The sequence below is a fragment of the Rhinopithecus bieti genome, unplaced genomic scaffold, assembly GCF_001698545.2.
Source record: "Rhinopithecus bieti isolate Rb0 unplaced genomic scaffold, ASM169854v2 scaffold_2574, whole genome shotgun sequence".
NCBI lineage: Eukaryota > Metazoa > Chordata > Mammalia > Primates > Cercopithecidae > Rhinopithecus > Rhinopithecus bieti.
The window spans coordinates 6540581-6567863 of NW_016804493.1; the positions used below are offsets into that span (position 1 = coordinate 6540581).

Genomic DNA, 27283 nt, shown 5'->3' on the forward strand with positions numbered 1-27283 from the left:
GAGTCCAGTAAGTGGTAACTGATGTTATTAATTATGATCATCCTTGGTGCTAAGGTTCACTTTTAGCATCTTGTACTTGAACCAGGCTTCTGCAAAACAAATAATCGCCAACGGGTTTTGGTGCTCCCAGTCTCTCCCATGACACCGTTCTCCCCCACATTAGAGCCGCCTCTTAACCAACCTAAGGGCTCTCTAGCCACATATATGATTCTTCCTTAGAACATATGCTGATGCACATTTGCATTTGGAAAGAAGAGCACAGGGGGATGGCAGCTGTCATGGTCAGGAATAGACTGTTAAAACAGGACTTTCAGGGGTGATGAGGGAGGACATATTGGGATTTTGCCTTCCTATCCCATCCTTTATTTATAAGCTGAGAAGCTCTCTCCTCCAGAGACCCTCACTTGGCTCCCACCCCTGTGGCACCACATGCTCCTGACTTTTCCAGAACCTTTTGGCCACCCCTCTCCCCCACTCAGATGCTGGGGTACTTTAGGGCTCCATTCTGAATCTGCCTTTTTTCCTGCTCACTAGACACACTTCCTAGGGAATCTCCCCATTTCCTGTGATTGCAATGATCATCTGATGACTCTCAAGTCACTTTCTCCAGCCTCTCTCTCTCTCCGAGGTGCCCAGCAGTGGTTCCGGTTCCCTATTGGCTGCTCTTCGCAGATGATACACAGTAATCTCACATTCGGTAGCCAAGGGAAGCAGCTGAACTCCTTTCTCTTCCCTCCCCTCCCACCAAGACCTCGTTTCTCCTCCTGAGTTTCCTATCTCAGTCCCCTCTCCTTACCTTGTCATCCAAGCAAGACTTAGAGGTCCCCTCAACCCCAAGCCCATATCCAGTCAATGCCTAAGTCTTGACCATTCTATTTCTGGAATATTCCTTGAACCAGTTTGCCCTGTCCCCACTGTCATCACCATTGCTTACAGCACTACCATCTCTCACCTAGAATTACTCCATCAGCTTAAAAAAAATTGTAGAGATGGAGTTTCATCATGTTGCCCAGGCCGGTCTCAAATTCCTGGCCTCAGGCCATCCTTGGCTTCCCAAAGTAATGCGATTATAGGAATGAGCCACTGCACCTGGCCCTGCAACAGCTTCTAAAAAAACTGATCTCTCGAATCTACTCTCATCATCCCCAAGTTCCTGTCCCCTCAGAGCTCCGCAAGGCAGCCAGAGGGATCTCTTAAAGATGCGAAGTCGATTAGGCCACACCTCTGGTTGCCCTCAGGATGAAGTCCAAAAACCTTAATAGGTCAGTCACCTGATAGCTCACCTCCTGGGCTCATCTTGCCTCTCCTAGCTTCCTGCTTCTTTGCCTTATCTCTGTCTTTCTCCTTTCTCTACCTCAGAGACCATGTTCTTGCCCCTGGGCTTCTGCACACAGCACCCTTCTGCACATGCACCCCACATACTCTGCACACAGCGCCTTTCTGCACACACCTCCTGTGCACTCTGCACACACCGCCCTTCTGCACAGGCATCCTGCGCAGGCTGGAGCTGCCTTACCTCAGCAGGCTCATCCTCTGGCACTTCCTCAGTTATTATGTCAAAGTGATCGAGCGTTTCACATTTGTTATAGTCTTTGTCTGTGTTTTTCCTGGCTTGATTCAAGAATGTTTCATACTTTTCATTCGCTGTGCCGGGGTAGGGAGTGGGGGTTGGAAGGAGAGCAGAATCAGGAAGGTCAGAAAAATATGAATGATGTCCCAAACACAGACTCTCAGCCCCTGGTAAGGTGGGAAGGGAAGCGGACTTTTGGATACTTCGTCTGCCCTGCTTGCCCTGCTTCAGAGGGTGGGGTGATTTGAGAGTTGAATTTGTATCAGAGATCTCACTGAGTTCAACGAGATTAGGCTTTACTGAATGACTGGCTGGTTCTCCAGAACTTGAAGGCAGTAACATTCGAAGCCACTCGTAGGGTGACCCACTTGATCCTGGCTTGCTTGGGGCTTTCTTGGTTCTAGCACTTAAACCCCTACACCCTGGAGCTCTGCCAGTGCTGGACAAATCCAGACAGCCGGTCATCCTTTAAGTCACTTTTTACGTTTATTAAATCTCAATGAACAAAAAATATGTTTGGGTCAATTTGCTTTAATTAACACTAAATATGCCACGTCATCCTGAATCAGGGAGGGTAGGTAATCAGTGGAGAGATTCCCACCTGAATTTACCATTACGCCATTGCAAATTCAAATACTTTCAAAGGCAAGGTAGGAAAGTTATTTAAAATGCCTACTATAGGCCAGGTGTGGTGGCTCACGCCTATAATCCTAGCACTTTGTGAGGCTGAGGCGGGTGAACTGCCTGAGCTCAGGAGTTCAAGACAAGCCTGGGCAACATGGCAAACCCCATTTCTACAAAAAATACAAAAAATTAGCTGGGCATGGTGGTGCATGGCTGTAATCCCAGCTACTGGGGAGTCTGAGGCATGAGAATCGCTTGAGCCCTGGAGGTGGAGGTTGCAGTGAGCTGAGATCCTGCCACTGAACTCCAGCCTGGGTGACAGAGCAAGAATCTGTATAAATAAATAAATACAGCCGGGCACGGTGGCTCAAGCCTGTAATCCCAGCACTTTGGGAGGCCGAGACGGGCGGATCACGAGGTCAGGAGATCGAGACCATCCTGGCTAACACGGTGAAACCCCGTCTCTACTAAAATACAAAACTAGCCGGGCGAGGTGGCGGGCGCCTGTAGTCCCAGCTACTCGGGAGGCTGAGGCAGGAGAATGGCGTAAACCCGGGAGGCGGAGCTTGCAGTGAGCTGAAATCTGGCCACTGCACTCCAGTCCGGGCGATAGAGCGAGACTCCGCTTCAATAAATAAATAAATAAATACATACATACATACATACATAAATGCATAAATAAAAAAATTTTTAAAAGCCTATTATAAAACAAGAGGAAATGCTGTGAATATAGTGAGCTGGAGAACAGAAGACCCAACTAATGGTGTTCAAGTTTAAATTATTTTAAAGCCCTTACTGGCCAAACCATGTCTACTGCCCTGATGAGGCCAGCTGGGTGCCCAGTTTTCAACCGTAAGGCAAAGGTTTTCCTTCCTGAAAATTATATGTGGAGCTGGAGTAACCCTCATCTGGCTGGAACTCTATATATGAGAGTGTAACATGGTTTTAGTGTTAGTGACATTTATTGTCAGGCACTGTGGCTCAACACCTGTAATCCTAGTGCTTTGGCAGGCTGAGATAGGAGGATCACCTGAGACCAGGAATTCAAGACTAGCCTGGGTAACAAAGTGAGATCCCTTCTTAAAAAAATAAAATAAAATAAATTAGCCAGGCATGGCAGTGCACACTTGTAGTCCCAGCTACTCAGGAGGCTGAGGCGGGAGGATCCCTTGAGCCTAAGAGTTAAGATTACGGTGAGCTATGATTGCACCACTGTATTTCAGCCTGGGTAACAGAGAGAGACCCTTTTAAAATAGAGACAGGGTGTTGTGTGTGTGTATATATATATACACACACACATATATACACACACACACATATATATATTTTTTTCAAGTTTTCAGGGAACAGACAACTAGAATTCAGTGGATGATTATGAACAGGAGAGTTAGTGACTGCATGGAATGGGGTAAGAGGAAAGGCTGGGTGGGAGGACTTAGTCTGAAGCTTTTTAGGGAAAGTAGATTTCAAGGAGCTTGAAGAGAGATTCATAAAGAGTGAGAGGTTTCCCTGACCCATCGTCCTATAACTGACGTCAAGAACAAAGAGCCAGAGACAGTCTGTAGCTAAAAGGGCTGCTCAGCTGAGGTTTGGAATCCGCCAAGACAGAAATATTCTGGTACAAAAGGCTAGTCCTGGGGTCCAGATACAACTGGAAAATGTAAGTGGGAAGACAATTACTAAAGTCTAATTTAGACTTCACCCTGTGTAATGCCAACATAAGGGCTCAGAATCTGTGTCTGCCTTTCTGTGCAGTTTATACTTTGAGAATTCTACGCCTGGAAGCTCATTGGCTTTCACCTTCCCAGTGGTGTCTAGGAGAATGTCACAGGGAAAGGAGACTGGGGCCAGAAGGAAAGTGCATGGGAGGAGGAAAAGCCTTTGGAGGTAAATTTCCTGATCCCTCTGTCAGTAATTCAATAATGGCTAAATTGGCCACGGTTCTTCATCTGGGGCTGCCATAGACCATTTCTTATCTCGGCAAACTCAGGTCACCAATTTGGCAATTGAGGAATGACATGGAAGAGAACCACTGGGGATTTCCAAGCAAATAAAGTAAGTAGCCAGCAACCTTCCAATAAGCAAAGTTAAAATGTTTGTTCTGTCCCCCAGTGGGGAACTACTCCAGTGTGAAGCAGTACCTGTGAGGTTCCTGGGGAGATCGAGGCAGATTTGGGGAAAGATTCCCTCTCCACTCAGAGTGATATTTTCTGGGTCCAGGTGGGCGATCTGTATCTGGAAACTCCTTTTAAAGACCTCAGGAACTCCAGGAAGGTAGTAAACTTTCAATGCCTGCTCTTGATGTGAACTGATAAAGCCCTACGCAGTAGAAAGACCAGGAAAGGGAAAACGAATGTGCTACAGGCTCAACTCATTAAATTACTTAAAACAACAACGATAATGACAGAGTAAACCTAAGAAAAGAAGGAAAGGAGTAAGAGATTTAATGAAATAGAGTGCAAAGAAACAGAAGAGGTTCATACATCCAAAAACTGGTTTTTTGAAAAAAGACGAATAACATACACAAAACTGGCAAGACTGATTAAGAAGGAGAAAAGTCACCAAAAATGTAAAAGAAAATGGTTCATAAATATATAGTAAAACTACATAAATCATATATGATTATGAGAAAACTTTATGTCAGTATATTAAAACATTTTTGTGAAATTAACAATTTCCTAGAAAAAAAAGAATAACGAAACTCAAAAACCCTGGAGTGATCTGTACCGTATATAGAAGCTGAAAAGTGAAGATAATTACCCTGACAAAGGAATATACGGCATTAGAAGCAAGTTCTGCCACTCCTTCAAAAAACATATAATCAATTTAGTTTACGAGCTATTCAGGAAATAGAAAAGACAGAAACGCCCATTTTTTAATTCTGATATCCAAACTGATCAAATGCAGCATGAAAAAGGAAATTTATGAACCAACGATCACTTAACAAAGGTGCAAAAATTGTAAGTAAAATGTTAGCTAAGTGAACCCAGCAATATATGTATATTTAAATGCAGATGGTAGCATATAGAGTTTTTTTGTCTTCCTTTTCCTTTCACTTTACCTAACAATATATTTTACAATTAATTCAATATTAGTACATCTAGAGCTGCTCCATCCTTTTAGTTGCTATGTATTTTCCATTACATAGTTTTAATATATTTTTAAAAACTAGTTTCCTACTGACAGACATTTAGTTTGTTTCTGACCTTTTGCTATTGCCATTACAGATTATATAGGAAATAATCTTATAAACACATCGTTTTGCAAACGTGGGAAAACGTATGTAGAATAAATTCTTAGAAATGAAATTTCTGGGTCAAAGTGTAATTTTGATAGATAAGGCCAAATTATTCTCCACAGAGTTGTTATCAATTTACAATAACTGCAGCAATGTAAATTCAAATGCTTTAAAAAACTTTAGAAAAGCGCAAGGAAAATATAGCAGTTATGACAAAAAGATGGAATAGAAACAAAACTCTAAGGAAATTTTAAAAATAGACAAATGAAATATGACGAAAAAAATAATAGCAAGCATTTCAGTTTTGCTCATCATAAGAATGTGTTAAATATTCCTACTGAAACTTAAGGACTCTCAGAGAAGATTAAAAAACAAAATCCCAATACATATGTTTTATGAATGATAAGCCTAAAACAAAATGACATAGACTATGGGCAAATTATGTAAGGCAAAAAGAAAGCAGCAATCACAATATTAAGACCAAACAAAGCGGATTTCCAAGCAGAGCATTCAAAGGGAACAAGAAGGCAGCTGAAGGCAGACAGAACACTCAGTCCATCATGAACACTTAATAGTCATGAGATCTTCTGTGTCAACACAGAAACAAAAGCGTATAAAACAAAAAGGTGCATGTATTTGTAGAAAACAATAGAGAAATGGACAAAAGTTTTATATACCACTCTTGAGTCTTAGAAAATTAAACAGAAAAGATACAGAAGATTTTAATGTTACAATTATTCAGGTTAATTTAGTAGAGATTCCAGTTATGATAATCTGGATTCTATAGCCCAGGTAACATTATTTTCAAACATTTATTAGTATTAAAAATCACTTTAGGTCATTAAAATATATTAATAAATTCACTAAGTAGGAATTTAGAGGACCATATTATCTGGTCATGATTCAAAAAATCCTCAATATTAGTAACAATTTAAATAACAAAAGCAAAATCTTAATCATTTGGAAAATAAAAAAAGAAAATGCATTTTAAATTACACTTGTAAGTAAAACTATAATTTAAGACAACTATAATTTAGATAATGAAAATTATAATAGTTAAATATTAACATGTATAAAACACATAAAACTGACATCTACTTTTTTATCTGTAATTTTCTTAAAATATAAGGGATAAGGCCAAAGGTGTCCTTAGGCAAATGGATAGTCTTACATTTTTTCATTATTAACTAAGAAAAAAAATAAAAGTAGGCATTCAAGTCAGGAAGTTAGAGAAACAAAACACAAGAGTGAATTTGGGCTGGGTGAGATGGGGCTCATGCCTGTAATCCCAGCACTATGGGATGCGTTCAGGAGTTCAAGACCAGCCTGGGCAACATGGCAAGACCCTGTCTCTAAAATAAATAAATAAATAAATAAATAAATAAATAAATAAATAAACAAACACAAAAATTAGCTGGGTGTGGTGGTGCATGCCTGTGGTCCCAGCTACTTGGGTGGCTAAGGTGGGAGGACTGCTTGAGGCCAGGAGGCAGCGGTTGCAGGGAGTTGAGATCTGCACTCCAGTCTAGGCGACAGAGCCAGACCTGGTCTCAAAAAGAAAAACAAAAAAACAAAAAAACAAAAAAAGTGAATTCAAAAGATTAGCTAAGACAAATTGGGAAAAAACCAAAAGGGGAGTTGACTTAACAGATATTAAGATGTATTTTTAAAGTCATAGCAACTAAAATAGTATAGCATTAACGTAGGGACAGACAGAGCAATGAAGAATAAAGAGAGCAGCAGTAAACCCAAATATGTGAGATAATTTAGGGGAAGAACAGACTTTATCATCAAAGATGATGGTGCTCATCATCTTTGGATTTATAAGATTATGAATATATACACTTCAAAAATATTTTCCATTTTTTTCTATAACAATTATGTGCTATTTTCATAATGAGAAAAATTCAGCAAATGTTCCTTAAAACTGGTCGATCAACATAATATGAACAGGGAACCACTTTCTCTGTTTGCTTCTGAAACCAGTTTGGCTCAGCGCAGTCTGCTGGTGTTTCATAGCTGCTGAAGTCAGTGGAGAGGAAGCCCTCGGGAATTACAAGGGCAGTGTGAAGACATCGGTGGAAATAAACTAGTCTCATTATCATGGAAAATAAATCCATGGGTTGCATTTGTCTTGTTGATTGCTATATCCCTGGTGCCTGGAAAGTGGCTACTGAGGGACTAAATATTTGTTTAATAAATGAGTGAAGTGGCTTGGATTTATTATTTTTTTTCTGCTTCTGAGAGTTCTTCAGTTTTAATAAAAAGAAAAAGTCACACTTGTAATCCTGGCCATGAATACTCACCTGCATCGGGGTAGGGCTTGTAGGTTTGAATTCGGGCCCCTCCCACTGTTTACTTACGGAGAGAGGCAGGATTAGTGGCACTCCAGGGAGAAGGTTGTCTGGAGAAGACTGGGGGTCAGTCAGAACCTTGAACTCAAAGCCGACTTTCCCCGTGTTCGTCAGCATGATTTCCCTCTCTGTGACGTGGTCAAACAGCTTGAAAGAGAAGGAGATGAGTGACTCCTTTGCCACCCACTCTTGGGACGTGGCTTTGATCGTGACAAAGGTGCAGAAACAGGCCTCATGGATAAAGGTGTGACAGATCCTGATATAAAGACTGGTCAATCTACATCTCAGCATCACAACAAATGCCTACTGGGGCACTAGACTCTGGAAACCTGGCTGTTAGTTCTTCTAAGAACCGATTTAGTTTAGGTATGACTGTGGGGCTGAGCATTTTACCTTCCTGGGTCTCAGTTTTTTCACTACAGAAATTTGTAATAGAGAATCTTAAAGTAAGATTTCTACATTAAAACATTTGCCTTCTGGATTCTGTACTGTAAGAAAACAAAAGATTTGAGTTTAGAATGTTCTAGAATGAATTTTTCCATTCAGATGAAGAACCATGGGTGTAACAGGCCAGTCATGTTCTTTTTCTTGGAATTTTGCTAACATAATTCACCAGCTGGGTTAGCAGGCCCAGTAACCACAAACAGGCCACTTTGGGGGTCCTTAGGAAAAGCTAGGGTGAGGACTGACTGCTTCAAAGACTATACTCAGAGATGAGCCAAAACCAAGTGCCCAAAGGACCCTGGAGACGAGGAAGGAAAGAGAATTCTATTTGGTCAGCATCATGGAGATGGTCTCAGTAGGTGCTAGGTGAATCAGATTTTAGGCACAATCTTTGATCTATAAACACACATGCATGCACACGATTCAGTAATTATACATGAAGGAGCTATGTAATGGAGATTCAATCCTCATTGAAATTTGGTAGGAGATATGGTCTCCAAGTGCATAACACAAAATCTGATTGGGAAGAGAATGTGTACTGATGGAATTGACAATTATTCCAAAACAAAAATGGGAAAGTATATTATATTATGGCAAAGATTATCATTAAGTGCCAAGGGAATGTAAAGTAAAAGATAACTGTGGAAGGAGCTGAGCTGGGTCTTATGGGATATAGAGGTTTGGGCTTGGTAGAGTGGAGGATGGGAAAGATAAGGTAAGAGAAAGTGTAACCTCATGAAAGGCTGGGGTGCACTGGGGCCAGTGGATAGACCAGCTTGGCCACAATGAAATGTATGGACTATAATAGGGAATTATGGGAAGTAAAACTTACAGTGTAAAGATCACCAGTTAATAGAGAGGCTTAGGATAGCCTCACCCAGGTGGAGGAATGGGCTCTGACCCAAAGGAACTCATGACAATGGACAGCCAACTCTGACCCAGCACAGCACTGACCAGACGCTTTAAGTAATGACAACTCCTGGTGGGATAGGCCTGCTACTCCATTCCCACCTTATAGATGAGGGACACTGAGGCTTGGAGAGGTGATGTGCCCAAGGTCATGCAGTCAGGAGGAAGTAAAACTGGAATCCGAAGAGGAAGTAAAACCAGAATACGAAGAGGAAGTGAAACCGGAATACGAAGAGGAAGTGAAACCGGAATACGAAACCATGCTCTTTGGTCAATATCACCTTGCTTTGCCAAATGCTGCTGGGCTTAATGGGTCAGGGACTGATGGGATGACAACACCGTTTTGGAAAATGTCGCTGGACTTACTGAATCAGAATCTGCACTTGAACAAGACTCCCAGGTGATTCATAGGCACATTACAGTGTGGGAGGAACTGCTGTAATAATTTAGGCATGGCTTGATGAGACCCTGCGATGTGATATCAGTGGCAATGGGAAGAGAAAACTGACTCAGAGAGGGACGCTGGTGATGAGTCAGCAAATCCTGGATGCTTAGAAGGATGTGGAGAGGTGAAGGAGAGAGTGCAGAGGAAAAGCCTTGGAGATTGTGAACCCAAGTGTGGAGAAAATGGTAGTGCTATTGAAAGAAATGCAGAAGTTGGAACAGGCTCCTGGGTTGCAAGTGAAGAAGTGACCTTGAGCATCTAACATGCTCAGTTTCACGAGATGATAAGAAAAGCAAATGCAAGTATCTGGCAAACAGTTGGCAGCAGAAGGATGGTCAGGGTTAGGGAGGCAGATGGGAGATCAAGGACAGGGGTGATGGCAAGACTACGATGACTGGGGTTCAGGAGAGATTTGTTTAAGATGCTTAAGGCAAAACCAGAAAATCTCCACCCGATGGTTTGCGATACCTGTAATCCATAGTGAATATCCTTGGTGTCAAAGGAATAGTTGACCAGGGACGCCTCTCCCTTTAGTGTTATTTCGTAGGTGGGTCCTTCTTCTACTTCACACAGAGCTTTAGCTTGTGCAATGATGTTAGCGTGTCCATAGAAGGTGAATGACATTTGGTGGCTACTGTGTGGCTGCAACACTCCAAACAGGGGCAAAATATCAAACACCTGCAGGGAAAGTCATTCTATAAGAGAGCAGCTGATGGGATGAATGCCTGCCAAGGGTAAGTGAAAGTTATGTCAATTTACACATTAATTCCAATCTTTAACTCATTTGATAGAAGGTAGCCCGGCACCCTGAAAACACACAATGGTAACGATGGTAACAGTGCTCTGGTGAGATTTAAGTTTCTAATGTGGGGCAGGTGCTCAGTTAGAAAGAAAAGTTAGTGTCTGCTAAGGTCAGGATTCACACTGTGTCACTTACTTCTTCTATCCCGATGGAAAGCATCTCATTCTGTTCACAGGTCTGTAGGGATTCCTGATCCTCCACCTGGCTCTGGCTTGAGTATATTCTTTCTATTTCAGCAGAGCTAATTTTTATTTCCTAGAAATTAAAGATGTGAGGAAAAGCTGGCAAGCATTCAAAATGGATCATCAATTGACAGAAAAATAAAGTATGTTGTATACGATTATAAAAATAGTACATTTTTTTCCCAGGGAGATAATTGAGCAAGTGACTATAATGTACATACAAGGATGTTTATGGCAGCATTATTTATAACAGCAAAACTTTGGAAGACAACTCGGTGCCCATCAATAGGCGGTCACTTTAAATGAAGTGTGTGTGGTACGTCTATCTATGAAGGATAATGCATGTATATTTATGGATGCGAATGATATGCACAATATATTATTGAGTGACAACAGTTCCATTCATGTGAAATTACATATGCCTCATGTGTCTGAAGATGTGTGTGTGTAAATTCCTTCAGAGATTTGCATAGGCAAATAGAAATATCTGGGAAGTTGTTTGCTAAGAATTTCATTAGAATTTTTCTCAGTGGGGTAGAAAGAAGATAGGAATTTTGAGGATGTTTGCTTTAATTTTTCTGTATTCTTGAGTTTATATGTATACATACGTACATATATTTGTACACATATAGTTTAGTTTTGAGACTAGGTGTCTGTCACTGTCACCCAGGCTGGAGTGCAGTGGCACAATCAGAGCTCACTGCAGCCTCGAATGCCTGGGCTCAAGTGATCTTCCCACCTCAGCCTCCCTAAAGTAGCTAGGACTGCAGGCGTGTACCACCACACCCTGGGGTCTCGTTATATTGCCCAGGCTGGTCTTGAACTCCTGGCTTCAAGCCATCCTCCTGCCTTGGGTCCCAAAGTACTGGGGTTACAGGCATGAACCACTGTTTCTGGCCTATTCTTGAGTTTTCTATGACAAGCATCTTTGAAAATAGAAAAAGAAGAATTAACATTTAAAAGACAAATGTTTTACATACTCACACATACTCATTCTAAAAAAATTTTAAAATACAGAAAGCTCCAAGGAAAGAAAGAAAAATCCATCTCAGGTTATACTGTAGATAAATATTATTATTATATTATATATGTTATATAAAATATATTTATATAGTATATATGTATATATAAAATATATTATAATATATATGTATTATATACCACTGTGTATGTGCATATATATTTGTATTCTGATTTTCAGTTGACCTAATATGAGTGCCATCTTTCCATATGACTGATCATTCTTCACAAACATCACTTAAAGTATTTTAGAAAGTTGATTGTACACGATACAAATTTAAAATATTCAAAAGAATATATGGTAAAAAATAAAAAAAAAAGACTCCTACCCCTACAGTTCTCCGGTTCCCCCCTCCTAAGGTACCCACTGTCCAGTTTCCTATATGTTCAATTAGTTATTCCTCTTCATTCAGCTGATATTTACTGGGGACTTACTTAGAACCAGTTCTATATCCTGAGGATATGACAGTGAACAAAACAGAAAAAAATTCCTGCCCTCATGAAGATTAAATTCCAGAGATATTCCAAGCACAAGCAAAGATACCTATGTAACTGTTTGAGAGGTAACACAGTAGCTAAGAGTAAGCCAGATGGTCAAGTCTTCTAGCTCCATGGCTTGATGGACATGTCCCTGCATTGGTAAAATGGGGAAAGATGGTGGTACCCACCTCACAGGGGTGCTGGGAGAAGTAAAAGAGTTAATGTAAAAAACTGCTTTATGGCTATAATCCCAGGACTTTGGGAGGCTGAGGCAGGTGGATTGCCTGAGCTCAGATGTTCAAGACCACCCCAGGCAACATGGTGAAACCCTGTCTCTACTGAAATACAAAAATTAGCCGGGCATCGTGGCAGGTGCCTGTAATCCCAGCTATTCGGGAGGCTGAAGCACGAGAATCGCTTGAACCCAGGAGGCAGAGGTTGCAGTGAGCCAAGATGGTGCCACTTCACTCTGGCCTGGGCAACAGAGTGAGACTCTGTCTCAAAAAAACCACAAAAAACAAACAACAACAACAACAACAACAAAAACAAACAAAAAAACCAAAGCTTATATCAGTGCTCAATAAGTGTTGGTTGCTTTAATAGACATTTTTCTTCATACAAATGGCAGCACACAATGTACTTTGTTTTGTTTTGTACTGAGTATTTTTTCTTAATATATCAGAGATTGTGCCAAATTAGTATGTAGAGAACTTTCTCATTTTTTAAAAAGAATTTCATAGTATTGCCTTGTGCAGATGTAATTTAGTTTATTCAGATGGTCTCCTATTGGTGAAATTAAATTGTTTCCAATATTTCTTGCTTTTACAAACAAAGCTGCAGCGTACAACGATGGTTACATGCTTTATGCAAATGCGGAGGTGTATCTGCAGGATAATTTCTAGAAGGGGGACAATGCATTTTAAATTTTGATATACTTGCCAAGTTGTATGTTATAGAGGTTATGCCAATTCATATTCCTACCCACACCGTAGGAAAATCCCGCTCAACACTATTTTAAAAGATTGCATCACATCATGGACATAAAGCAATTTATCTTTCATTATTTTTTTCATTTTTTTCTATTTCTAAATGTTGTAACAAGCATCTTTGTATGCACATCTTTGTATCTCCAATAGTTTGCTTAGGTCATCATTCTAGAAGGAGAATTTAAGGGTATTAATTTTTAAGCTCCCTCTGTTTTTGCTACAGAATTATTAAGAAAATATTTTCCCTTTAGTATCCTCTATCTAGGGTGTAGGAACATCACAGGATCACCAAGGTTTAGGGATAACTGGCTTTTCCATTGTAGAGAAGATATATGTGCTGAGGTGTCCTGGGCTCTCACTGAGTATTGGCTCTGGGGTGTTTGGCTGGGAAGAAATGTGGGTAAAGCTATACGGCTTTGTCTCAACTAAACGCAAGCATTGCACTGGCCACTCCGCTCCTGGTTCTGCCTTTGTTTTATGGGAAGGACCCTTGACCTGCCTACCCTCCCCAGGGAAAGGACACCGTACATCTGAGATCACACTGGATGCTTTCGTTTTTCTTGGTTCTTTTTCTTCAGGCCTGGCATCTTCATCCACAAGGATAGTCCTGAGAAGTTTAATGAGATGCAGAGATTCACTCATTGGGCCGTCATCACTACAGTCTCAGGTGCATAACTGCCCTGTATTCCTCTTCTCCCTCTACCACACCCCCAAACGTAAGGGGGCTTCTCAATCAAGGGACACCTTTCTCAAGAGGTCAGCTGGTCAGGGCTCTGCTGCCCTATGCCCCAAACATGTGGTCTAGGCCACTGAACTTGTCAATTTTTCACGGGGCTCAACCCTTCTTTACTGGCCCATCAAGCCCATGTCCAACTTACAAAAAGTCCTAGGAAGCTCTAGCAATTCTTCAGACAATGTGGGTGCCCTATGTGCTTAATGTTGTTTCTCTATTTATTGGAGCATTTTATTGTGAGGATATAATGTTTGGTGAATTGTTATGTCCTTTCCTGCTTGCTACCCTGGACCCAGTCCTGGCTGTAGATCTTGGACATATGTAGACCTTGGACAATATGATAGAAAGGGCTCAGTCCCCCAGGACTCATGATGGTACCCCCTCCCTATCCTGTATGTTTAGTCTGGGGCCTACACATAGAAGACACTTATTAAACTGTTGACTGGGGACTGGATGAATGAACCAATGAGGGATGAATATTGAGAATGTAAGACCATGTAAAGAAAAGAAAAGCTACTACAAAAAATCCATGTTGGCTTTGCATTTGCACTTACTTAACAAAATCATTTAAATCCATTTCGGGGCATCTGCACTTACTTAAAATCATTTAAATCCATGTCGGGGATTGCTGGTGAGCTGGCAGTCTCTGAGGTTGCTGGGATGGACTCCATCTGGGCCAGTGGGGCACTGTAGGGCTTCTTTGGCAACGTCACAAACCTACCAAGGCATGGGACAGGAAATGGGGGGAGACAGGAGACATCAGTTTTTGAAAATCAGTGCTCAGTGGGCTCTCAGTTTCTAAGGCCAAACTCCAAATCCCAGACCAGGCAGGTCTAGCAGGGACCACCTTACACCCTCCCTTGAACTTGCCTTCTTCAAATCTCAGCTAAGGTTTCACTTGCTCTTAAAAAGTTTTCTGACTACCAGTCTCGGGCCAATTTCTTTCCTCTGAGTATCCACAGCCCCCTAGGCTTCCCCTTTCACACTTATTTTTACCATCCCTGCTAGATGTGGACTCGCTGAGGACTGGTATCCAATATGGTGTCTAATCCAGAGCCTGGCCTGGAGTAAGTAGTCGGCATGGTCATGAATGAATGAACCACTAGGGATCCTGCTCCCAGATCACCAGAAAGCAGGGCTAAGACTCAGCTGAGGCCTGGGAAGCACTCTCTGTTAGGGGCCTGGAAGTGCAGGCTTGGGTTTCTTACATGACCTTGCTTCCTAAATGTGACCTCAGTGCTTTGCTCGCCACACCCTAGTCCTGGTCCCACCACTAAGCTGTGCTGTCACATGAGTTCTCTGAGCAGAGGAACCCAGGGGAAAAGAAGCAACTGTACTGGCTGGTGCTGAAGCCCATATGTCCAGGTTCCAGTGATTAAAAGGTCTTTGGATGTCACAAAGGCCAAGGTGGTGGGGTCACCCCCATTCTTCCTGTTTCTCCTTGGTACGTGGCTTTTTCTGGACCCATCTCTGCCCCTCCCCAACCTATCTCAAGCCCTTGATGTTAATTTCAATCCATTTCACTTATATATTCATTCTGGCCCCATCTGTACTCAGAGGCTCAGCACAAATGTCATCTACTATGTGAAGCTTTCACCACTGGCCCATCTCCCTCCCTTGGAAGCTTCACAGCATTTCAGCTGCACTTCTTTTAGGACCCTGTCCACTCTAACCACATCCTAGAGTATCATTTCCTAAATTTCAGGCATCCCACTACCATCCTCGTGATTTGTAAGCACATAGTTTGATGAGTTTTATACACATCTGTGGAACTATCGCCACATTAATACACAGAATGTTTCCACCATCCTAAAAAGTTGCCTTGTGCAAACACTCATCTGCTTAATATCACTAGAGATTAATTTGCCTGCACTTTCATAGAAATGGAATTGGAAATATGTACAAATTTGTGTCTGACTTCCTCTGTTTGGCGTGATGTTTTTGAGATTCGTCCATGTTGCTGTATGTAGCAGTGAACTGTTCTTTTTTTTTTGGAGCAGTATTCCATAGTGTGGATGTTTTCCCACCTTCTTGTTGATGGACACCTCGACTATTTCTAGCTTGTAGATGCTATGAATCAAGTTGCTATGAACATCTGTGTAAAAGTCTTTTTGTAGACATATGTTTTCATTCTTCTTGGGTAAACTCCTTGGAAGCGAATTGCTGGGTTGTATGGTATATGTATGTTTAACATTACAGGAAACTGCCAACCAGTTTTCCAAAGTTGTTGTACCACTTTACACTACCACCTGCATTGTATGAGAGTTCCAGTTGGTCTGCATTCTCATCCACACTTGGTATTTAGTCTTTTACATTTTACCCATTCAAATGAGCATATGGTGATATCACATTGTGGGGTTCATTAATAGGCTATGTCACTACTATAAATAAAAACACAGTATTATCTCTCATATTTAGAAAAATCAACACAACAGAAAAAATCAATGTAATTATTTTCTTGCCTGGTGAAGGCTCTGAGCTGAGCTCTGGTTGCTCTTTTTAGGAAGGGAAAACACTGGGCTGGCATGATCTTGGCTGGGCTTATTACTGTATGGAAGAAGGATCCACGGTGTCTCCTCTTTACAGACCCTATTGCACAGGGTCTCATACATAGAGCCCAAACTCAACAGATGTTTGATTGATTGAATGGATGGATGGATGGATGGATATGTGGACTGTTGAATGAGAACAGTTGAATAGCATGGAGCATTCACTATGCAGAATAGTCAGCATCTGACTATCCTGCACCCTCTCTGCCAACCTGGGATAAAGAGTGGGGATGAGAAAGCATGGAGAAGTCACAGAGTATGGAAAAACTCTTTTCATTTTTGGCCTGAGCTTCCATTTGACTTGTTCCAGGCCAGATGTCTCTAGCTGACTTTACCTCTGGCTGAAACCACTCCATTAGGGGCAGAGAACACATGTTGGGCTGGGTGCTAAAAAATCTCCTGGGAAGGTCGTTAAAATAAAGATTCCTGAACCTCGTCCTCCAACAGATTACAATTCAGCAGGTCTCAGGAGTCAGATTTTTAGCAGTCTTCCCAGGCAATTCTAATGGGCAGCCAGATTTAGGAGCTGCCATGGGTAGGAATGGCAACATGACAGCTGAGGATGGAGCTGATAATTAATATGGGGCTATCACTGCAGCCTTAACAGCTCGGGACAGTGAAAATCAGCCAAGGACAATTCTGAACACTTATTAAATCACCCCAGGTCAGAAGAGACGCCTGGGGAGGCTTTGCCGGCTCGCTGCCCCACATAATAGCACTCTCCCATCCAGCCTTTGCACCCCTGTGAGATGTTGTGCTGCATAAAGAGAAAGCACGTGGGAATTTCTGTAAAGGAAAAATACGAAGCTGTAGAGGGTCTTCATACCTGAGGAAAAACAACACCTCAGTGGACAATGCTGCCTGGACAACTGGGAAGTGAGAGGTCTCTGTGGAAATCAACAGAGGAAGGCAGAGCAGCCCTCCCTGCTCGCCACCTGAGCCACAGGAGACAGTGAAACATTTACCGTAATGAGGGCTTTCAGTTATTAAAACTGGAAAACCTGCTCCAAAATATTGAAATAGAATGTTGGTAGAGGTTTTTGGATCAGATTTCCTTTTACCCTCAGGAACAGACGATTCCTTTCCTGGTATGCTGACCCTAACAGGAGTAGATTCAGTTATTTTTAAAAGAGAGTGCATAGCAAACAGGAACAATCGATACTGCTCCAATTCCAGAGCTCCTCGTATCGGAATCACGGGAGAAGCCAGGAGAGAAATGCCCCCTGTAGCTGCCAGAGAATCACATGCACGTCAGACACCCGCTGATCAGCAGCACTGGCTTTAGGGGCAGTGGCTTCCCTCCTCATGGTTTATTTTCAACTCTGGGGGAAAGATCACTACAATCTTTTGTGCTGCAAAGTTAAAAAAAAAAAAAACAAAACCCACCATACTTTTTTCCTGTTCTTTCTTCACTGGAAGCAGTGTGGTGCTAAAATAAAACCCTAATGAACAAGCTTGTATTTCAGTTGATGTTCTGTGTTGCAGCTTCCATGATCTTTGCAGATGGGATGGTGGATGCTGGACACCCATTGAGGTCTCTGCAGTGCAGTCTTGTGGGAAAAGGTGGTGGGGGTGGGCAGCCCTGCAGGAGACTCAATGACTTCTAATTCATTGATTCATTAGACTTGGCTTCTGGGAGTGTCCACTACAGAGGATGAAATTAGCCACTGGCTAGACAAGAAGGGCCTGCATATGCCGTTTAATACTTTTTAAAAACTGATGACTGCAGCAGGTGCTGCAGGTGCACTTTATTAGGGTGATGCACCCAGGTGCTGTGTGTGTGGCTGTACCTTCCTCTGGAGCATTGCCCTGGCCTGTTGGGAGATGCCTCACCCACCCTGAGCTGCCTTCCCTCTCATTAGGGTATGACTTACAGGAAGGAGTGACTGCTAGGGGTGGCGAGTATGAGAGCCCAGCCTCCTTGTCTCTGAGTGGGACAAACTGTGATGTAATTTACACTCCACAGCTCCCCATGGGATCAGGCAGAGGTTAGACTTCTGAAATCACATCTTCCTCTAGTTTTCCTCCAGCCCTATCTTGCTTCCCTTAATTTCTTATAGTTTCTCCTGAGAGCCCTCCCTCAATAAATCACCTCAAGAACTATATTCTCGGGCTCTCCTTCTAGGGAATCCACTATAGTGTTGTAGGATTCCAAAGATGAGAAACCCAACCCTTGCTTCAAGGAGCTAAGAGGCCAGTGGATCAGAGTCAGAGCCACAGGAATGGCTGTGCTTTAGGGTACAAATTCTCCAGCAGGGAGCCAGGCAGTGCACAAGGGTTCCAAGCAAGGCTGTGGGGTCAGAGGGCTTGGGTTTGAATTCCAGCTTCCCCACTTGTGCACTATGGGCCTGGGGGCTGTGTTAGTAAGAGAACCCTCTGCATCTGATTGCGGTGAGCTGTAGTTCATGTAAGGAGCCCCGTGGAAGCTGGGTCATAGCAAATGTCCAGTAAGTGTGAGCCGCTCTTGTGTGGGGCTGGTGAGGATTATCATCATTTTTGGAATTCAAACAAGGGAGATGCTAACTTGTCTTGGAGGCATACGGAAGTCTTCATGGAGGAGGATATGGTCTAACTATGCCTGAAAGAAAGAATGGTTCTTTTCAAGTGAAGAGTGGAAGGAACATTTAGGCTGAGGGAAAGGTGCCTGCAAAGCAGCGGTCCCTAACTTTTTGGCACCAGGGATTGGTTTCACGGAAGACAATTTTTTCCATGGATGGGTGTGGGTGGTGGGGGGGATGGCTTCAGGATGATTCAAGCACATTATATTTATTGTGCACTTTACCTCTATTATTATTACATCATAATATATGATGAAACAATTATATAACTCACCATCATGTAGAATCAGTGGGAGCCCTGAGCTTATTTTCCTACAACTAGACAGTCCCATCAGGGGGTGATGGGAGACAGTGACAGATCATCAGGAATTAGATCCTCATAAGGAGCATGCAACTAGGATCCCTTACATGTGCAGTTCACAATAGGGTTTGTGCTCCTGTGAGAATCGAATGCCGCTGCATTGACAGGAGACGGAGTTCAGGTGGTAATGTGAGTGGTGGGGAGTGGCTGTAAATACAGATGAAGCTTCGCTTGCTCACCTGCCGCTCACCTTCTGCCGTGTGGCCCAGTTCTTAACAGGCCACAAACTGGTGCTGTCATGTGGGGGGTTGAGAACCCCTGCTGCAAAGGAAATAGGATGGAGAGAATGTGGATTCCCCAGGGACAGGGAAGAAGTCTGTTGTGGGCGCAGCGTATGTGTAGGTGCCAAATGGAAGCAGGTGATGATGATGACAATGATGATGAAGAATACAGAAGCAATGAGGTGGGGTCAGTGATGGTCGGCACTGGGGTCAGGCATGACAAGAAGGGAGATAGTAGCCATGGGGAGGGGGAGGGGCTGATGCCCCAACTGCCACTGCAGGCTGGCACTGACCCCAGCAGTCACTTTGATTGCTCTTATGCACCTCTTCCTCCTGGCATTGAGCAGTTAACATCTACCTAACCTTTCAGCATTAGCTTAGATGTTACTTTCACTGGAACATCTTCCCTGACCCCCAAGTCCAGGTTCAGGGGTCATCTCCATGCTTCTACACCCCACATTGTAATTGACTCATCAGCAGGGGCAGGAGCCACGTCTGCCTCTCTCCCCACGGTCTCCAGCACTGGGCAGCACACCAAGCTTAGAGTCAAGCCTGACATTTGTTGAATGAAGTTCTAGTCAGGAGTACTGCAGTTAACTCCCTGTAGTAAAAAGGGTTATACAGATCTTGTTTTGTTCAAATGTTGTATCAGATGGTCTACTATTTGTGAAAAAGTAATCCCTCCAATTCCTGTAAGCACAACTGTTTGTAATACAACTTTGCTTCTCCTCCCATCAACAGATGGAGTCTATTTTCTTCAGGCCTTGCATCTGGGCTTGGCTTGACTTCCTTGGCCAATGAGGCATTCGAAAATGTGATGCAAACGGCAACTTGAAAACCACCTAGCTAATTCACAGATTCATGAGAACTAATACACATTTTCTGTTTAGACAATTACGTTTCGAGTATCTTGTTGTGTGACGAAAGCTAACATATACAGATTGGTTTTATTCTCCCTAGCACAGTGCCCTGCACAATTACCCTCAATAAACAATTACAGAATGAACAAGTGGAATGAAAACATTTCAAGTATGGAAAGAAAATGTCAATATTCTTAGCCACGCAGGCTGGTCATCATCCTTATATATCACTAGTATCAAAATGAGAAAGTGATCCACAGTAGCCACTGGTGCCTTGCACGGTTAGAGGTCCAGTTTTGAGAGTATCCAGCACTCTGAAGGTCTGAATGTGAGCTAGTGGCCTCTGTGAATTAATTTCATTGCTGAGATTATTTTCTCCTGCAGTTCCAATCTCATATTTCCATTGTTCCTAATTTATAATCTGGTGCAAACCACGCATCTTTACTTATCAGATCTTATCAGGTGGCTTCCCATATTCCTATTCTTGCTCTCAGCTATCTGACTTTGCTTCTCTCATTTTGTAAACCCCCTGATCCCTTTCCTTCCTTCCTTCCTTCCTTCCTTCCTTCCTTCCTTCCTTCCTTCCTTCCTTCCTTCCTTCCTTCCTTCTTTCCCTCCCTCCCTTCCTCCCTCCCTCCCTCCTCCCTCCCTTCCTTCTTCTGTCTCTACACATTGCAAATCTGCTCCAGATTAGGCAAGCCCCTGACTGCTGTTTCTAAAGGGAGCAGATTATAATATTGCTTTAAATTATATTAAAAGTGAGCATATTTCTAAGCCCCTCTTGGTGCAAACACAAAGTCCCTGCCATGTTTCCATATTTATTGTCTGGATTTGTGGTCCTACACTTGCTGATCCTCCTACATTGGGAAGCAAATGACAGATGGAAACAGATGGGCTGGCCCAGTGCCTTCCCTACCAGCACGGTCTAGCTCTGCCACGTGAGAAAGGGAAGCCAACTAAAGACATGTCTCTATTATGGAAAGAAGCCCCCCATCCCCCGGCCCTCTGATGTTATTATACCACAGAATACTTCCAACTGGCCACGTGTGCTAAGGTGGAAACTGACGAGAGATTGCTGAGAGGCTGAAACTCAAGTTACTCAGAGCTTAGGAGATGAAAATCATCTTTTTAAAAGGTTCTCAAAAGGAGTTGCAATTGGAGCCTCTAGAACGGTGGTTCTCAGTGTTGGCTGGCCATTGGGATCCTTCATGGACCCTTAAGAAAGACTGAAGCCTGCATCCCAACCAAAGAGATTCTGATTTACTTGGCTTCAATCTATTTGAAACTTCCCAAGGTGATTCCAATGTGCATTCATGGCTGAGAACCACTGACCTAGAAGATGGTAGTGAGAAGGTCATGAAGAAAATAGTGGTAAAGCAACTGTATCAAGTAAGAGCCCCAATTAAGTAACTGCAGCTGACCTTATTCATCACTATTCCCTACCAGGAACTATGAAGCACTTGATATGCACTGCCTAATTTAATCTTCACAACAGCTTGAGGAGGAAACCACTATGATTATCCTGTCTTCAGATGACAAAACCGAGGCTCAGAGGACAGGTCAGTGGCTGCATCAGACCCACACGAAAGCTCATGCTCTTAGTGACTTTGCTGGAGAGTCCAGCCAATCCACAGGTGAGGGCTTCTCCTGGGTCCCGTCATGTCAGCCATACCCAGGACAGTGACTCCCAAAGCAGGTCTTTTCATTCCAAAAGTAATTGGAACCCATAACACAAGGAATATACAATGTGTCGTCTAGAATCTTTGAAAGCAGAGGAACCCATCCTGATTGCAATCTGAATGAGAAAGAGCAAGACACCATTGACCTTGCCCTTGAAGTAACTTTGCAGAAACAGTTTTGCTGTTAGGTAAGTAGTGGAGGAATGTGCCCAGAATCTACCTTGAAGCGCTCTAGTCTAGAGAGATTTCTGTGTAAAAACTCCACTTCTATAAAGCTCCAGAAGGTGTCCCCACTGCTACATGATCTTAGAAAGGCTGCCAAACAGGTAGGCTGTGAAATCTCCCTTATAATCAGCTTCAAAGCTCTTCAGGAATACTTTCAAAACAGGATGGTTTTTAAAGTCAATTTCTTTTAATGTCTGGCTTTCAGTAGATGTAGCTAGCTTTGGGAGGATTTTAATTAATATGAAGATGTAGAACCTTTTAAAAAGATGATTTTCATCTCCTAAGCTCTGAGTAACTTGAGTTTCAGCCTCTCAGCAATCTCTCGTCAAATGAGCCTTTTTTACGAACATCACTCCATGAACCAAGCGGACACAACCCTGACTTAGGTTCAGATATGCACTGATAGCTTCCGCTGATTTCATTAGAAGCTGGCTTAGCTCACACTGAATCTCTGGAGGGCTGATGCCTTCCACTGATATTGGAAACATTGGGAAAATGTCTTAAAAAGAATGAAGCTATAACAAGGTGACTAGAGTTCTACAATAACACAAAAGCAGGACAAGAAGTTTTATAACACTCGCAATTGAAATGAAAAACAGTCCAATTCAGTTATCTATGGGGTAATGGATATGGTAACTCAGGAAATGAGACTAAGCTGAATTGCAAATAGAAGCAGACTGTATGGGCCCTAACATGGAGATAGCTTTTAAGTTAAATATAAAGAGAGCTAAAGGCCTACCCTGCTCCTTAAGTTTCCCTGTGCTTGACCCTGGGTCACTTGCAGGTTGACTACAAAGGCAGGAAACTTGTCTCTGGAAGCTCAGATTTCAGAGATGGCAGACAGCCCTCTCATTAGCCTCAGTGGGTAATCTGACCGCCCCCCACCGGTCAGATAAATTAGCTGACCCATCGCAGCAGAAGAGGAGATTCTAGATGAACAGGCTATAGGAGGCCTGGATGATGAAGGCCCTGGGAAGGTTCTGGGGACACCAGAGATGGAGTGTAAAGTGGTCTACTGCTCTCAGGGGACTTCAAATTTACTAACAGTATCCTACTTGTAATGGGGATCATGAGGCACGGACACTGATTTATGCTTCTCAAACTATGTATCTACGTTACAAACACTTTTGCACATACAATGTAGTTTCATAATAATAAAATCATTGCTGACTTTCTGCAGGGGCAGTTTCAGTCAAGTGAGGAGGCCAAAAGTCAGTTTAAATTGGGTTGGGGAATGAATGGAGGCAACCAGGGTACTCTGTTTTTTTCCATTCCCTGGTAGAGAGTTGGTGATTAATGCAAGAGGATTAAGAGACGGGTTTTCTAAGATGTGAAGCACTTGTACTGTAGGCAAAGGAATAGGAAGCTTGAAGATACTGAGAGTGTGAGGAGATTATTGCTAGAGAGGAGAACAGACAGAAAGCTTGGCCTGGAAAGGCAACAGATGCTTTTTTTCTGTACAGTCACTCTCTGCATCCGTGGGTCCCGCATCCAATGATTTAACCAACCAGGAATCAAAAACTTCTGAGAAACGAAAAACGATAAAACCCAACAACATAACAATAATAATAATAAAAAAAAACCCAACACACAAAAAACCAATACAATACTGTAAGTATTTACATAGATTTACATGAGCTATTATGGGTAATCTAGAGAGGATTTAGAGTATACAGGAGGGTGTTGGAAGGCTATAGACAAATAGAACACCATTTTATACAAGGGACTTGAGCATCTGTGGATTTTGGTATTCTCAAGGGCTCCAACCTTCAGTGGATACCTGAGAGACAACTGTAGATTTAAAAACATTCACGTATTTCTAAAAAGCGAAGGGCCCATCTTCCTCTTGGGTCAGAGGGAAGGAAATGGGGTGGTGAAAGCAACATCCTTAAGAAAAGTAATCACAGGTTGGTTTACAGCCAGGGGAGACCAGAGGGAAGCAAGCCACCAGCAGAGTGACTTAGGTAGCCTGGAGGGAGAATTCCTGGGAAAGACGATGAAAGGCAGGGCAGATCCAGGAGACACTGTGGAGGAAAAGCTGGTGGAAACACTTGGTATGATCATATTTAATTTTGTCCAATCTGGTGGGTATGTAATGGTGTCTAGTTGTAAATGTTTTAATTTCCATTTACAAGATTACTAATGAGGTGGAACATCTTTTTATTCTTTATTGGCCATTCATATCTCTTCTTCTGTGAAATAACTGCTCATTCTTCTCTCCTGGGTTTTAGTTGAATTCTGTCTTTTCCTTCAAGGGCATTCTTCATGCAGTATGCAGACTGATCATCTGAAGGCAGTCTGTATGCCAAAACTGCTCTCTGTTGGTGCCTTGTCTTTGTACTCGTTTAATGGTATCTCTTGATGAAGAAAGTTCTCAACTTCAACATAGAGATTATGGATAGTTTCATTATGATTTTGTGCTTTTTGTCTCTTGTTTAAGAAATTCTGAGGCTAGGTGAGGTGGCTCACACCTGTAATCCCAGTAATTTGGGAGCCCAAGATAGGAGAATTGTGTGAGGCTGGGAGTTTGAGACCAGCCTGGGCAACATAGTGATACCCCCATCTCTACAAAAAATTTAAAAAGAGCATCAGCCAAGTGTGGTGGTATGTGTTTGTAGTCCCAGCTACTTGGGGGCTGAGGCAGGAGAATCACTTGAGCCTAGGAGTTTGAGGTTGCAGTGGGCCATGATCATGCCACCACATTCTAGCCTGGGCAGCAAAGTGAGACCCTGTCTGTTTTAAAAAAAATCTTCCTTATTCAGAATCAGAGATAATCAAAGCATTACCCTACATTTTCTTCAAATTAAAAAAATTGACTTATACTTTTCATGTTTATATCTTTAACCCATTTGAAATTAATTTCTTTTTTTCTTTTGAGACAGAGTCTCACTCTATTGCCCAGGCTGGAGTGCAGTGACACAATCTCGGCTCACTGTAACCTCCGCCTCCTGGGTTCAAGCAATTCTTCTGCCTCAGCCTCCAGAGTAGCGGGGAGTACAGGCACATGCCACCATGCCCGGCTAATTTTTGTATTTTTAATAGAGATGGAGTTTCACCATGTTGGCCAGGCTGGTCTCAAACTTCTGACCTTGTGTGACCTGCCTTGGCCTCCCAAAGTGCTGCGATTACAGGCGTGATTTTCTATAGTGTGAGTTTAGGGATCCGTTTATGCTTTTTTCTATATAGATGACATATTCTTTCTGGATCATTTACTGAATAGGCCATCACTTCTCCTTTATTCAAATATTTCAATTTTGTCACGTTTCCACACATGTAAGGACCTGTTTCTGGGGTCTTTATTCTGTTCCTTTATTCTATTTGCCTATCTGTGCACAAATACCGCACTTTAAACTATTGTATTTTTACAATAAGGCTTGATATCTAGGAGCTTGGGTAGTCTCATCTCTCTTCTATATAAAGTTTAGGATCAACCTGTCAGGATTTTGATTGGAAGTACATTTAAACTATAGATCATTCTGGGGAAAAATGACATCTTTACTGAACTGAGTCTTTTAAATCAATGAAACAAGTATGTCTCATCATTTACTTAGGCCTTCTTTAATGACTTTAAATAAAATTATCATTTATCCATAAATATTGTATTTTATGTTAGATTTATTTCTAAGTACTTTTTTTTTTTTTTTTTAACTGCATTCTATTTTCTATTTGTTGCTGCTATACAGAAATGCAATTGAGGCTGGGTGCGTTGGCTCACGCCTGTAAGTAATCCCAGCACTTTGGGAGGCCAAGGCAGGTGGATCACCTGAGGTCAGGAGTTCGAGACCAGCCTGACCAACATGGTAAAACCCTGTCTCTATTAAAAATACAAAATTAGCTGGGCACCTGTAATCCTAGCTACTCGAGAGGTTGAGGCAGGAGAATTGCCAGAACCCAGGAGGCGGAGGCTGCAGTGAGCCAAGATTGCGCCATTGCACTCCAGCCCAGGGGACAGGGCGAGACTCCATCTCAAAAAAAAAAAAAGTGATGCAATTGAATTTTATAACTTTGTATCAATCCATCCTCCTCACTCAATTCTTTTATTAATTCTAGTAATTTGTCTGTTTATTATTTTGTGTTTTCCATGTAATTATTATATGACTTTTGTTTTTTCCTTTCCAAATCTAGTCTCTTTTATTTACTTTCCTATCTTCCTACACTGGCTAGGATATTTAGTAAATTGTTGAATAGAAATGGAACTCTTGGCTAGGTGCAGTGGCTCACTCCTGTAATCCCAGCACTTTGGGAGGCCGAGGTAGGCAGATCACCTGAGGTCAGGAGTTCGGGACCAGCCTGGCCAACATGGAGAAATCCTGTCTGTATTAAAAATACAAAATTAGCCGAGCGTGGTGGCGCATGCCTGTAATCTCAGCTATTTGGGAGACTGAGGCAGGAGAATCACTTGAACCTGGGAGGCAGAGGTTGTGGTGAGCCGAGATCACGCCATTGCACTCCAGCCTGGGCAACAAGAGTGAAACTCTGTCTCAAAAGAAAAAAGAAAAAAAAAAAGAAATAGAACTCATCTTATTTTTGATTTTTAAAGGAGATGACTTTAACATGCCTTCCTATTTTATTTTATTTTATTTTTTATTTTATTTTATTTTTTTTTTTGAGACGGAGTCTCGCTCTGTCTCCCAGGCTGGAATGCTGTGGCCAGATCTCAGCTCACTGCAAGCTCCGCCTCCCGGGTTCCTGCCATTCTCCTGCCTCAGCCTCCCGAGTAGCTGGGACTACAGGCGCCCGCCACCTCACCCGGCTAATTTTTTTTTGTATTTTTTAGTAAAGACGGGGTTTCACCGTGTTAGCCAGGATGGTCTCGATCTGCTGACCTCGTGATCCGCCCGTCTCGGCCTCCCAAAGTGCTGGGATTACAGGCTTGAGCCACCACGCCCGGCCATGTCTTCCTATTTTAAAAAGTTATCCTTGATCAGGTTAAGGAATTTTCACATGAATAGTTGTTTGGCTCTACTGATTTTTTTCCTTGATTTATTGAGATGATCATATGTTTTTTTCTTCTTTAATGGGGTAGTATAGGAAATTGAATTA

General features: G+C 42.4%; 1 protein-coding gene across 1 annotated transcript in view; it reads right to left on the reverse strand.

Moving 5' to 3' along the window:
* HYDIN (HYDIN axonemal central pair apparatus protein) overlaps window positions 1-27283 on the reverse strand; it is a 442332-nt gene that overhangs the window by 165421 nt on the left and 249628 nt on the right. Inside the window, exons 24-30 of the mRNA XM_017868754.1 lie at window positions 14385-14504; window positions 13583-13661; window positions 10522-10641; window positions 10053-10262; window positions 7796-7933; window positions 4336-4513; window positions 1517-1644 (exon numbers count right to left, since the gene is read on the reverse strand). Of these exons, the coding sequence (XP_017724243.1) occupies window positions 1517-1644; window positions 4336-4513; window positions 7796-7933; window positions 10053-10262; window positions 10522-10641; window positions 13583-13661; window positions 14385-14504 (973 nt within the window). The remainder of the gene's footprint in view (window positions 1-1516; window positions 1645-4335; window positions 4514-7795; window positions 7934-10052; window positions 10263-10521; window positions 10642-13582; window positions 13662-14384; window positions 14505-27283) is intronic.